The sequence below is a fragment of the Scyliorhinus canicula genome, chromosome 18, assembly GCF_902713615.1.
Source record: "Scyliorhinus canicula chromosome 18, sScyCan1.1, whole genome shotgun sequence".
Taxonomy (NCBI): Eukaryota; Metazoa; Chordata; class Chondrichthyes; order Carcharhiniformes; family Scyliorhinidae; genus Scyliorhinus; species Scyliorhinus canicula.
In genome coordinates this window covers 34,526,092-34,541,214 of record NC_052163.1, presented here as the reverse complement: position 1 = coordinate 34,541,214, position 15,123 = coordinate 34,526,092, and the positions used below count along the sequence as shown (strand labels likewise).

Genomic DNA, 15,123 nt, shown 5'->3' with positions numbered 1-15,123 from the left:
TCCTTTCATCATTGCTGATTAATGAAGTGGATGAGAGCCCGGTGGACCTCAGATCCCTGCTATGCTTATTATGGCGTTGATGGCACAGACTGCTCCTTCCTTGTGTACCTCAGTGAAAAAGAATGGTTCTGCCCCCCGTTACCGTGGAAGAATCGTACTACTTTCCCTATCAGGACTGAAACAAAAATGCAGGTATGCTGATGCTTGATTAGTAAAGTACCATCAGTACATTCAGCCCAATGGGACTGGCGAAGGCTCATGTTTTCTGGCAATTGCTAATGTCTCTCTTCCAACAGAACTTGCTAACTGCTTCCCTCACACACATGAATTCGCCACTTAAGGACCCTAAAAATGAGTTCAAATTCTTCTATTCTGAAGTTATATTGAGTTAAATTTTCAACGTCTGTAAATTTTCTATCTAGAAGTGGCAGTCAGTTAACAGATGATGAATCCACTGCTGATGGCATTGTCACTACCAGTGCTCAGTGAGTCTTTGCAAGCTCAGTGTTAATGGCATGTAATATGGAACAGCTCGTGAAGCATTCTGCCTGTCTTACTGTGGAACAGAAATTATTGAATACTGCCAATCCTATTGCATCATTTCCCCGTTCGTGTGATTAGTAGCACCCTTTGTCCCAGATTATAATGAAGTGACAGAGAGATTAACATTTCAAAAAAAGTATTTTTAATCAAATTCACTGCCACATTTTGCAGATGAGAACATAAAACAGAGTGTAAACTTTGGGTAGTAATCCATTGCCTATGTTTAACATAAAATCTGAATATTAGCTTTTGTGTTTGCTGTCATCTGAATCACTAAATTGGATGTATTCTCTGTAATTTATTTGCATTAAGTTCTATTATCCTCTCTGTATTGAGAGTCCATTTTGCATGATAATGCTCCAAGTGCCACTAATGGAATTATTTGGAAATGGTGCCTGATTTGCTTGTTTATCACGTCAAAGTTTTATGAATTTCAGTGCTCAACTGCAAAGTTACAAAATGCAAGTAATCTGCTCTCAATCGAGCATAAAAGAAAACATGCATTTTCTCAAATAACTTAATGTATGTGCAGCTACTGCTCCACCACTTTCCAAGAACAATAACGTACTATACAAAGAATTACTGTGAGGAATTGATGACACAGTGACAGCTGGCCATTGCTTGGATGCACATTGAGCAGTCATTCCTCATAATAGGCAGTGCAAAAGCCTGAGGCCTACTGCACTCACAATGTGAAATGAAACCTGTGAACACTGTGTGCGTGGGTCATTGTAACCTTTTAATTTATTTCATTTGGGAGTCCACTTAATAAATTATGTTTGGAGTGAGGGACTCAGCCCTGATTAGCCTGAATGCTTCTCCAAAACAGGTACTTCTAGGTAGGTGCGTTTCATTCCTCTTTATAGCAGGTACAATTCTATGATTGCTGTGGCTCCTCACATCTTATTGGTCATGCCTGTGATGGTTTGCTCTTCATGTACAAAGGGACTTATTGAAATTTGTTAGAACCTTTATTATAATCCCGGCTTGTATTGCCAATACAGACGCCAACATTTGCTAGGATACCCGAAAGGAATGCAATCACTTTCTTTTAAATTTGTAAAACTGTGAGGAAAGAATACATTGCTCCAGGAGTGATTCCACGCACAAATAGGGATATGGTGCAGTAAAACAAACTTTATTATCAACACATTATTAAACTACCTGAACATCACAGAAATATGGTTTACAGTTACAGTTAAATGACGCCTAACAATAAAAAGAAACACTTTAACTTCTAGCAGATACCTTCTCTATCTCCAAGCAAGCAAAACCCATCACAGTTGAAAATCCACTTTTAAATAAAGTCAGCAACAGCAGGATTATTTGCCGTTCTCTGGATAGAAAGTTCTTTGGAAAACTGCTTGGAGAGAGAAGATCCTTTCAGTAAACAGCCTCCAGAAACCTGTCCATCAGATTAATGCTGAGCCTGACAAACTTCTGCAAAAGCTGTTGTTCAGCTCACAGCTTCCAGAAACTAAATTAAAACTACTGTCTGTTACAGACCTAGCTCCTCCCATTACTTGCATCATCTTTAGCCCACTCAAATCACATCACCTACTTACTTAAGTTTAAACAAAATGTCTCTAATTTCTACTCCAAAGAAATCATAACAAAATCATATTCAGCTTTATAAGAGCCTAAATATTAGGCTCATAACAAAATCCTATTAGAAAAAATAATGATCAGACTTTTATGACATCTTAATTGCACCTTTTTCAGTCACAAAGTCTGTCCATCTTTTAAACCAGGATTTTTAAAAAATATTACGGCAGCAGATATATACACACTCTAACCCAGGCTTTTAAAACATTACTGCAACAAATACATAGTGCAATATTTGTACCAATTTCTTCCATTCATCACACTTTCCTGATGGATACATAGAGTGGTATTAAGGGTATTAAGTATTCCTAGATACAGAATGTCAGGAAAGTAAAGAAAGGGGGGAGGGGTGGAATTATTGGGTAAGGAGAACATTGCCATGCTGGAGAGAGAGGATGTCCCAGAGGGGTTAAGGTAAGAACTTGTTTTACTGGAGCAAAGGAACAAAAAACAACTTTTAATTCCAACCTATCAGGCCCAAAGCCATTCTTACCCCATTGGAGTTGACTTTCCCTGAGTTAATAAATTACATTGCTCACTGAACCTATAGGCCACAAGTTAGTTGGAGAGATGTAGAGGAGTTAGTTTGCAAGTAGATGTAGAGGTGCAAAAAGTATAGAGTTGTTATTATAATGGAAAACTTTAGTTATCCAAATATAGACTGAGATAGTAAGTGTGTAAAGGATAGAGATGGGCAATAGATCCTCAGGTGTGTTCTGGAAAATATTTTACAGCAGTAAAATTCCAGTCTAATGAGAAAAGAAATACTGCTGAAGCTTATTCTTGGAATGACGAGAGCCATGTGGCAGAACATTTAGGGGACAGTGATCATTGTATTAAAAGGTTTAGATTGGCATGGGAAAAGGACAAAGAAGAATTCAGAGTAAAGGTGGCAGGAAAAATGGGAAAAGAATGAAGGAGTAACTTTAAAGATGAGGTAGTTTGGTAACTTGCCGTGAAAGGGAAATGTGCGGACAAAGATCCATGGATGATGAAAGAGATAGAGATTAAGTTGGAAAAGAAGAAGTCTGCTTATGACAGGTGACAACAACTGAGAACCAGACTGAATACAGAAAGTTCAAAGGGAATGCATGAAGGCAAATAAGAGAAAAGGGACTAGCGACAAAAATAATAGGGAATCCAAAAGTCCTCTATCGGCATATAAATACTAATAGAGTGATGCACGCAGGAATGGGACTGATTAAGGACCAGAAAGGGATTCACACATGAAGAGAAGGGGTATTAAAAGAATACTTTGCATCTGCTTATACTAAAGAGTAAGGTTCACTATAGGCCATGCTACATTAGGACATAATTCATACAGTAGAAGGGTTTAAATTTAAAAAGGAGGAGTCATTGGATAGGCTGACTATACTTAAAGTTAATAAGGCACCAGGACCCAATACGATGCATCCAAGGATACTGGGAGAAGTGAGAGTGAAAATTGTGGAAGCAGTGGGCATAATTTTCTGGTTTTCCTTAGACGCAAGAGTGCAGTCAGAGGACTGGAGAATTTCAAATTGTTTAAACCCTTGTTCAAAAAAGGGTGTAAAGATAACCCCCATAACTGCAGGTTAATTTTATTGGTGGAGCAGCTTCTGTAAACATTAATTGGGATAAAATGAATACCCATTTGGGCAAATATCGGTTAGTTAATAAAAGCCAGCATAGACTTGTTAAATAAATGCAAAATACTGTAGATGCTAGAAGTCAGAAATAAAACCAGGAAATGCCAGGAAAGCCAGCAGCTCTGGCAACATCTGTGGGGACAGAAACAGAGTTAATATTCCAAGTCCGTATGACTCTTCTTCAGAGTTAAAGAGAGAGAGAAATGTGATAGATGTTATGCTGTTTAAAAAGGGGTAGAACAGGTAGAGCAATAGAAGGTCAATGAAAGATCAGAGTTCAGGAGAGATTTGACAAAGGTGTCAATGAACACAAGGGAATGTTCATGGTAGTTTTTGGGGGGGTTTTAAAAATAAAAAAGTATATTATTTTTATCCCATCCTAAAAGTTACAATGCCAATGTGCAGAGTGAACAGGGCAAACCCTGAATCAATCTCATTGCTTGCTCCAAAAACCAATTCAAATTCATATTGAAGCCAATTCATGGTATCCATGAGAAGAAAAGGCATTTCACCTCACTTTGGGCTTAATCTGACACTTGACCTTAGCCAAAAGGCAGAGAAATGATGTTCATGGTAGTGTTAAAGACTAAATAAGGTGCTAATTGTGGCATAAATGTAAGATTTAGAATGTGCGGATAGCAGATCAAGGGTAGGCGGCCTGTGAAAGCAAAACTTAAAACAAATGACAGGTGGCCCTGTGGCGGTTGGGAACAATATGTTGGATCAAAAAAAGGGAAATTGAGGTTGCTGAGCTCAATGTTATGTCCAGAAGGTTGTAAAGTGCCTGATTGATAGATGAGGTGCTGTTCCTCCAGTTTGTGTTGGGCTTCACCGAAGCACTGCAGCAGGCCAAGACCAGAAATGTGATCACAGAGCAAGATGGGGAGTTGAAATAGCAAACAACAAAGAGGTGAGATCATGCTTGTGGACTGCGCGATTTGTTCAAGGCAGTTTTTTGATGAGATAACAGCGAGGGTTGGTAAGCATAATGCTGTTGATGTGGTGTACAGGGACTTCCAAAAAGCTTTTGATGTCACACAGTGCCACACAGCAGAAGGGTGAGAAAAGGTATAGCTCATGAAATTAAAGGAGTAGTAATGAAATGAAATGAAAATCGCTTATTGTCACGAGTAGGCTTCAATGAAGTTACTGTGAAAAGCCCCTAGTCGCCACATTCCGGCGCCTGTTCGGGGAGGCTGTTACGGGAATCGAACCGTGCTGCTGGCCTGCCTTGGTCTGCTTTAAAAGCCAGCGATTTAGCCTGGTGAGCTAAACCAGCCCCAACATGGATATGAAATTGAGTGACAGGAAACAGAGAGTTGCGCTGAATGGATTTTTATTGGAGGAAGATTTGGTTTGGAGGTCCCCGGGGGTTAGTATTGGGACCTTGCTCATCCTGAAATACATTAATGATCTAGATCTTGGCGCACCGGGCATAATTTCAAAACTTGCACGGTAGCATTGTGGATAGCACAATTGCTTCACAGCTCCAGGGTCCCAGGTTCGATTCCGGCTTGGGTCACTGTCTGTGCACATATTTCTGCACAATTGCTTCACAGCTCCAGGGTCCCAGGTTCGATTCCGGCTTGGGTCACTGTCTGTTCACCTGTTTCTGCACATCCTCCCCGTGTGTGCGTGGGTTTCCTCCGGGTGCTCCGGTTTCCTCCCACAGTCCAAAGATGTGCAGGTTAGGTGGATTGGCCATGCTAAATTTCCCTTAGTGTCCAAAATTGCCCTTAGTGTTGGGTGGGGTTACTGGGTTATGGGGATGGGGTGGCAGTGTTGACCTTGGGTAGGGTGCTCTTTCCAAGAGCCGGTGCAGACTCAATGGGCCAAATGGCCTCCTTCTGCACTGTAAATTCTATGATTCTATGATAATCTATGATATAAAACTTAGAAGCATTGTGAACTGTGAGGAAGATAGAGTGGAACTTTAAAAAGACAATAGACAAGTTGGTGGAATGGTTAGACATGGCAGATTAAATTCCATGCAGACAAGTGTGAAGTGATTCATTTTGATAAAATTAACATGAACCCAATACAAGGTACAATTCGAAATGGGGTGCACGAGTACAGGAACCTTGGCATGCACAGGCATAAGTTAGTGACAATAGCAGAACAAGTTACGAACATGGTTAATAAGGCATACAATATCCAGGGCTTTATTAATATGGGCATAGGGCCAGGAGAGAAATCATGGATCCTGGTGCTTCACCTGTTTCTGGACCCATTATCCACCCCACCCTCCAACCTCCCCACATCCATTGTGTGCCCAAAATTGGGTTTGAAATGTTTATCTGGTGTTTGTACTCTATTTGTAAACTCCATTGAAAGTTCAGGTTTCAGTATGATATATTTTGTAACCTCAGCCTTGTCAGACAATGACAGATAACTTGGTCATTCATATTATACAATGAGGTCTGCTTCTTTGAACCTGACCCTCTGCGATATCCAGGCAATAACATCCAAAAGAACTGAGCTTCACAAGCACTGCAAACAACAACCCCATGTACAAATGAGAATACCTCAAACTAAAAATGTGTACTCCCGTGATGCGTGACTCCCAGTTTCATTTCCAAGTTTAAAAATGGCAAAAGCTTCCGTTAAACAAATACCAACCAATTCACTTGCAATAATGTCCTACTTCTATCCTTACAAATGGGTTTTGTCAACAGAATCATTTCTCTTTTGCATTGGGCGATAAATATTTTAAATTGGTACTAACCGCACACACAAATGCCCAGCATGGAGCATACCTTTGGAGAACAAAGTGCTGCAGATGCTGGAAATCTGAAATATAAACAGAAAATGCTGGAAATACTCAGCAGACCAGCTGGTGGCATCTATACAGAGTGAAATAGAGACAACATTTCAGTTCTATGCTCTAGTACTGACAAATGGTCAGGGATTCTGTTTCTTTCTGCACCGATTCTGCCAGATGTGCTAAGCATATTGAACATACCCTATGTCTCTTGGAACAAAAATAACCACTTTTGCCAGCCCTGCAAAAAGCACTCAGAATCGCTGTGAGCCTCTCATTCCCCTTCAGCAAAAAAACCCAGCAGCAGCTGCCTGAGATCTTGTTTGGTACATTAGGCATAATGCAGTTAATGTGCGAAGAAAACATAAACAACTTGCTGCAGAAATTAAAATGAATGTCAAAGCAATAAATTGATAATTTTTTTTAAATTAGGCTTTGAGGAATTAATGTTCATGGACTGAATTCTCCAGCTTGCGACGTGGAAGTGTGAAGCGCGATCGGGCGGACAATCCGCCTTCCAGCCGAAATCAAGGTCTGCGCCCGCCGCCAATTGTGGCAAAAATGGGATTTGGCGGGGGCCTGCAAAACTGACATTTTCATGCATTTAACTGTGATTAGGGGGTTGAACACAGTATGCTTCGCCCTTCCATGTTGCTCCGCGCCTTTCTGGCAGACGTGAACTGGATATCATGGCTGCAGAGGGGGAGCGGGAGGCTAAAGAAACACTGAAAAGGCATTGAAAACTGTCGGACTAGCTGGGAGATGGCTGCCCGGGCCAGAGACAGTAGCAGGTAGTGACTTGGTGCCAAGTCCATGGACTTAGAGTATCCCCCTCGGGGTCAGAATGCCTGACTCAGACCGCCATTGCTGTCGTCTTTCTTTTAAACTTATCCCTTTGCTGATACTTTAAGGCTCCTGGCTGCTCACTGCTCCCTGTATCCTTTACATGCTCAGAGAGTCTCTGGTCATCTGGGAACTCATCCAGGCCACTCTTCTGGACACCCTCATATCCCAGCTATATCATCAAGGACCAAGCTCAATCGGGACCCACCAGGTATTGGCTCTCTCACTGGGGTACGGGTTCCACACACACTGACTCTCACTGGGGTACACCCCTGTCCTAGCAAACCAATCAGTTCAAGGGAAATTAGAGATGGGAAGCAAATGCTGGTAGTGAGTATGTGGTGAGTGGAGCGCTTAAAAACAGCTCCAGCTGCCAGGCTCTTTGGCGATAACTTCGGCCCCATCGGTTAGAATGCCCCCTGGGCTGGGAATTGCTCAGAATTTGCGCTAGCGGAGTGCTGACCCATTTACATGTCCTGACTCACTTACCGAATAGTGCCCCCAACAAGAATGCGAATCGCTCGCAATTCAGTCCCGGTATCAACACTCCCAAACAGAGAATTTCACCCAATGACTACTAGGGAGAAGGTTCTGGGGAAACTTAAAGGTCTTGAAGGTGGATAAGTCACCTGGACCGGATGGATTACACCCCAGGGTCCTAAAAGAGATAGCTGAGGAAATTGTGGAGGCATTAACGATGTTCTTTCAGGAATCACTGGAGGCAGGAAGGGTCCCAGAGGACTGGAAGGTGGCTAATGTAACACTACTGTTTAAGAAGGGAGGGAGGCAGAAGATGGGAAATTATAGGCCGGTTAGCCTGGACTTCGGTCATTGGTAAGATTTTAGAGTCTGTTCTTAAAGATAAGATCGCAAAGCACTTGTAAGTGCATGGTAAAATAGGACTGAGACAGCATGGCTTTGTCAAAGGGAGGTCGTGTCTGACAATCTGTTAGACTTCTTTGAGGAGGTAACAAGGAAGATAGACAAAGGAGAACCAGTGAACGTGATTTATTTAGATTTCCAGAAGGCCTTTGACAAGGTGCCGCATAGGAGACTGTTAAATAAGTTCAAAGCCCATGGTGCTAAGGGTAAGATTCTGGCATGAATAGAGGATTGGCTGACTGGCAGAAGGCAGAGAGTGGGGATAAAGGGGTATTTTTCAGGATGGCAGCCGGTGACTAGTGGTGTGCCTCAGGGGTCTGTGCTGGGACCACAACTTTTCACAATATACATTAATGATCTGGAAGAAGGTACTGAAGGCACTGTTGCTCAGTTTATACAAAGATCAATAGAGGGACAGGTAGTATTGAGTAACCAAGGGGGCTGCAGAAGGACGTGGACAAGCTAGGAGAGTGGGCAATGAAGTGGCAAATAAAATACAATGTGGAAAAATGTGAGGTTTTGCACTTTGGAAGGAGGAATTTAGGCATCGACTATTTTCTAAATGGGGAAATGCTTTGGAATGCAGAAGCACAAAGGGACTTGGGAGTCCTTGTTCACGATTCACTTAAGGTTAATGTACAGGTTCAGTCGGCAGTTAAGAAGGCAAATGTAATGTTAGCATTCATGTCAAGAGGGCTAGAATACAAGACCAGGGATGTACTTCTGAGGCTGTATAAGGCTCTGGTCAGACTCCATTTGGAGTATTGTGAGCAGTTTTGGGCCCCGTATCTAAGGAAGGATGTGCTGGCCTTGGAAAGGGTCCAGAGGAGGTTCACAATAATGATCCCTGGAATGAAGAACTTGTCGCATGAGGAATGTTTAAGGACTCTGGGTCTGTATTCATTGGAGTTTAGAAGGATGAGAGGGGATCTTATTGAAACTTACAAGATACTGCGTGGCCTGGATAGAGTGGACATGGAGAGGATGTTTCCACTTGTAGGAAAAACTAGGAGCAGAGGACAGAATCTCAGACTAAAGGGACAATCCTTTAAAACAGAGATGAGGAGGAATTTCTTCAGCCAGAGGGTGGTGAATCTGTGGAAATCTTTGCCACAGAAGGCTGTGGACGCGAATTCACTGAGTGTCTTTAAGACAGAGATAGATAGGTTCTTGATTAATGAGGGGATCAGGGGTTATGGGGAGAAGGCAGGAAAATGGGGATGAGAAAATATTAGCCATGATTGAATGGCGGAGCAGACTCAATGGGCCAAGTGGCCTAATTCTGCTCCTATGTCTTATGATCTTATGGACTGGTAAAAAGTGCAAAGCAGATGAGCGAACTAATAAAACTCTTTTTCCTTTTTGGTTGAGAAGCAGAGCTAGAGAGACACAGACTAGGCACCAAATCCTGGTCACCAGGTAAAGTGGAAGGGACTAGGACTGAGCTAAAGAATTGGGTTTAAATCAGTGTTCTTCAACTTTTTTTCTGGGGACTCATTTTTACCAACCGGCCAACCTTCGAGACCCAACCTGGCCAACATTCGCGACCCACGCCGGCCGACCTTCACGACCCACGCCGGCCGACCTGCGCAACCCACCATTTTCTCTTACCTTGTTTGCTGCTGACAAAAATGGAGGAAATGGTTTTGGGTCCCTTTGGCCCTCATACACACTCCTCCAATGGAACCTGTTGGATGAAGGTGAAGCCTTCTGGTGTCGGAAAGTATGGAGTCTCCATCTGTCCAAAGTTCTGAATTTTTTTCCTGTAAAATGTTATCAAATAAACCCCCCCCCCCCCCCCCCCGCCACCGAACTTGTAAAAACAAATAAAAAATAAAATGAGTGAAAAAAATGAATAAAACACCCCTGAACTTGTAAAAAAAAGAATAAAATAAATGAAAAAAAAGAAATAAAACACCTCCGAACTTGTAAAAAAAAATACAATTAATAAAATAAATGAATAAAAACCACTACAAAACTTGTAAAACAAAAAGCTGCAACCGTTTAAAAAAATAGCAGCCGCACTGCACATGCGCGCCGATCATAATGAGCCATGCGCAATGCGGGCAAATTTTTTTTTAACATGCTCGCAGCTGCTTGCAGCCGCCGTTATGAAAAGCCAGCTGCTGTGTGGGGATTTGCGCAATCGGGAGCAACGTGGACAACGGCCCCGTGACCCTCCCGACAACCGCCCGCGACCCACCCGCGGGTCGCGCCCCCAACTTTGAAGAACACTGGTTTAACTAACACCACCTCTGGCGGCATACACTCCAAGCTGGCCTTAGTGTAATCGAAATGACAGTGGAGGTGAAGCGTGTTGCCTTTTAGACTGGGTTTACCTCCTCTTCCAGCCAGATGTGGTTTTTGGGGAGGGTGGAGGAGGGTGGGTGCGCGATATTTGTGTGTGTTGTCTGTATCTGTGTGTCACTCACTCGCTCTCTCTCACACTTACTTGCTCACTCTCACATTCACTCACTCATTCTCAAGCTTAGTCTCCAGCTCACTCACTCTCACACTCACTCACTTTCACACTCATGCTCACAAACTCTCACTCCCATTCTCTCACTCAACTCATGCACTCTTGCAACAACTCTCACACTCACTCACTGACACACATTCTCTCTCATCATGCTCTCTCATTTATTCACACCATGCCTTATTCACACTCTCACACTAACAATTTCTCACTCTCACTCACTCAAGCACTCTCACTGATTCACATTCTCTCTCTCAGTCACATTCATTCACTCACTGACAACCCATGCCTGGGAGGTTGAGTGATTTTATCGTCACGGAGGAGTTCAGGATGTCTGTGAAGGTGGCAAGGTGCATTTCCTTCACTCCAGCTGCCCCGGGTCTGGCTGTTGCTGCAGCCACTGCTTTTCCTGGCCTCACTGGCCCACTCGGACACCTTGTCATCTATCGTCTTTTAGACAGCCAGCAACCACACAGAAGAATGAGAGCACAGCCAAAGGCGGACTACATCACCCAGAATATACTCTGTCTGTGAAAACAATTGGCTTGTCTGTCAAAACGCAGACTTGGACTCTCATTCCAGTAATGCCTGATACTACGGAACTGTAAACCAGAGCACAGCACCCACCACACACTTATTTGTCAGAATTGAGGCATGAGGCGACCACTTGAGAGAGGGGCAGTAGGCAAGGGCCCCAGTGATTAGCACCGAATGCACACCCCTCTCCCAGACCCTGGGGCATAGCTTATTAGAGAAAGGAGGTTATGTTAAAAAGGTTCAGAGCACTCGTTCGCCGTCAACTGGAGTATTGCGTCCAGTTCTGGGCCGCACACTTTAAGAAAGAGGTGAAGGCATTATTGATGGGGCAGGGAAGATGAATAAGACTGGGCTCCAGGGAACTTCAGTCACATAGAAAGGTTGGAACTATTTTGCTTGGGAGAAGAGAAAATTGAGAGGAGATTTGATTGAGGTGTTGAAAATCATGAGTGGTCTGGACAGAGTAGATGGAGAGAAACTGCTCCCCGGTGGAACGACCACTAATGAGAGGGCACAGACTTGAGGGTAATTGACAAAAGAAGCAATGGGGAAATGAGGAGAATTTTTTCACACTGCGAGCAGTTAAGATCTGGAGTGAGCTGCCTGTGTGGTGGAGGCAGGTTCAATCGAGGCATTCAAGAGGGAATTGGATTATCTAAAATGGAGGAATGTTCAGGGTTACGTGAAGAAGGCAGTAAAATGGCACTCTGTGGATTGCTCATTCGGGGAGTTGCCGTCGATTGTCAAAGAGCTCATTATTTTCTATTTTCATGTTCTGGATTAGAAAGTGGTTCAGTGCTGGCATGTTATTCAAGTGGGAGTGTACCTTAGATGCTGCTTTGAAACATATTGGGTGGCACAGTGGTGCGGTGGTTAGCACTGCTGCCTCACAGCGCCAGGCACCCAGGTTCAATTCCAACCTTGAGTGAGTGTCTTTGTGGAGTTTGCCCTTTCAAAGAGTCGGTACAGACTGGATGGGCCAAATGGCCACCTTCTGCACTGTAGTAATTCTAGGAAATCCTTACATTCCTATTTGTGTTCTCTCGGTTGGTGCCTCTTATTTGAACCATTCTGAAATAAATTCTTATCACTGCCAACTTAGATTGCTGAGTGGTGCCGTCAGTGAATTAAGCAAAGTTCTGCAGCCAGACTCCGGAACCAGTGCCAGTACAGGGAAGGTGTGCAGAAAAATCAGGGAAGAGGCTTTTCCACTGGGAATCCCACTGCCAGGATAAATAATTGTGGTGGGAAGACTAGGAGCAACAGAGCAATTATCACAAAGGCACAGTTAGATTTTGAGTTGAGCAGTCAACCTCTTGAAGTAAACAAATCATCAGTCAACCAAAAAGGCAGAAACAAACAAAGCCCAGTCAGGATTTTCAAGTCTCTGCATTGAGTTATTTTATAAAGAGTTGGCTGCACTCAATGAAAACAACATTACTTGTATTGTAACCTTACATTTCAGTAGCAAGCAAAGCTGCCCACAGCTTATTTTGGTCAACAAGATCGGTCTTTGAAGTGGGATCACTGTCCGAGAAAGAACATGGTTGGATGGCATGGTCACACAGTGGTTAGCACTGCTCCATCACAGTGCCAGGGACATCTGGCCTTGGTGGAGTTTCCTCCCACAGTGTAAAGATGTGCAGGTTATGTGGATTGGCCATGCTAAAATTGTTCCTCAGTGTCCAATGATGTGCAAATTATTTGGGGTTATGAGGATAGGGCAGGGGAGTGGGTCTAGGTAGGCTGCTCGTTCAGAGGGTTGGTGCAGACTCGATGGGCTGAATGGCCTCCTTCTGCACTGTTTGGATTCTATAACTTCACTGGAAACTGGAAACTTCACTGATTTCACTTTGAGCTCCTTTATACCCACACCCGTACTGATAATATTCAGCTGAATTCAGCTATATTCTGTGAGATCACAACACTCCCTCACCCATGCACACCTTACATCTTCAGCCTTGTAGACTGAATGATCACATGAGAACACAATGATAAGATGTCATGTGGCGAGAGGAGGGGAACTAAGGCAGAGCACAGGTACCGTATGTAATTGTTGAGCTTAAAAACAAACTGCCAATATTAAAGTTCACTTTCTAAATCCACCACTGCAAAAAATGTAGTTGTGTGCATATCAGTTCCCCCTCCCACTCAACACCCATCCCCACTATGATAGGTGGATAGAGTGGTCAAGACTTGGGAAGGGGCCATACTGGACCTGGTATTGGGGAATGATCCCGGCCAGGTGGTTGATGTTTCAGTCGGTGATTACTTTGGGAATAGCGATCACAATTCCGTAAGTTTTAGAATACTCATGGACAAGGACAAGAGGGGTCCGAAAGGAAGAGTACTAAATTGGGGAAAGGCAGAGTATAACAAAATTCGGCAGGAGCTAGGGAATGTGGATTGGGAGCAGCTGTTTAAGGGTAAATCCACATTTGGAATGTGGGAGTCTTTTAAGGAAAGGTTGATTAGAGTGCAGGACAGACATGTTCCTGTGAAAATGAAAGATAGAAATGGCAAGATTAGGGAACCATGGATGACGGGTGAAATTGTGAGACTAGGTAAGATGAAAAAGGAAGCATACATAGGATCGAGGCAACTCAAAACTGATGAAGATTTGGAGGAATATCGGGAAAGTAGGACGAATCTCAAACGCGCAATAAAGAGGGCTAAAAGGGGTCATGAAATATCTTTGGCTTACAGGGTTAAGGAAAATCCCAAAGCCTTTTATTCGTATGTAAGGATCAAGAGGGTGACTAGAGAAAGGATTGGCCCACTCAAAGACAAAAGAGGGAATTTATGCATGGACTCAGAGGAAATGGGTGAGATTCTTAATGAGTACTTTGCATCGGTATTCACAAAGGAGAGGGACAAGGCGGATGTTGAGGCTAGGGATGGATGTTTAAATACTCTAGGTCAAGTTGTCATACGGAAGGGGAAAGTTTTGGGTATTCTAAAAGACATTAAGGTGGACAAGTCCCCCTTAATAGCTGGGGCTTTAACAGATATCTTTGCAGCATCCTTGAGCACGGGTGAGGTCCCGGGGGACTGGAGAATTGCTAATGTTGTCCCTTTGTTTAAGTAGGGTAGCAGGGATAATCCAGGGAATTATAGACCTGTGAGCTTGACGTCAGTGGTAGGCAAACTGTTAGAGAAGATACTGAGGGATAGGATCTATTCACATCTGGAAGAAAATAGACTTATCAGTGATAGGCAGCATGGTTTTGTGCAGGGAAGGTCATGTCTTACAAACCTAATAGAATTCTTTGAGGAAGTGACAAAGTTAATTGATGAGGGAAGGGCTGTAGATGTCATATACATGGACTTTAGTAAGGCATTTGATAAGGTTTCCCATGGCAGGTTGATGGAAAAAGTGAAGTTGTATGGGGTTCAGGGTGTACTAGCTAGATGGATAAAGAACTGGCTGGGCAACAGGAGACAGAGAGTAGTGGTGGAAGGGAGTGTCTCAAAATGGAGAAAGGTGACTAGTGGTGTTCCACAGGGATCCGTGCTCGGACCACTGTTGTTTGTGATCTACATAAATGACCTGGAGGAAGGTATAGGTGGCCTGATTACCAAGTTTGCAGATGATACTAAGATTGGTGGAGTTGCAGATAGCGAGGAGGACTGTCAGAGAATACAACAAAATATAGATAGATTGGAGAGTTTGGCAGAGAAATGGCAGATGGAGTTCAATCCAGGCAAATGCGAGGTGATGCATTTTGGAAGGTCAAATTCAAGAGCGGACTATATGGTCGATGGAAGGGTCTTGGGGAAAATTGATGTACAGAGGGATCTGGGAGTTCAGGTCCATTGTACCCTGAAGGTGGCAACGCAGGTGGATA

The 15,123-nt window shown here is 43.4% G+C and overlaps 1 protein-coding gene across 3 annotated transcripts in view; it reads left to right on the top strand.

Annotated features, from left to right (window-relative positions):
- LOC119953757 (alpha-1,6-mannosylglycoprotein 6-beta-N-acetylglucosaminyltransferase B-like) overlaps window positions 1-15,123 on the top strand; it is a 1,231,367-nt gene that overhangs the window by 793,840 nt on the left and 422,404 nt on the right. For all 3 annotated transcript variants that reach the window (XM_038778343.1, XM_038778342.1, XM_038778344.1), the window contains one exon: window positions 28-192. In XM_038778343.1, coding sequence (XP_038634271.1) covers window positions 28-192 — 165 coding nt within the window. The remainder of the gene's footprint in view (window positions 1-27; window positions 193-15,123) is intronic.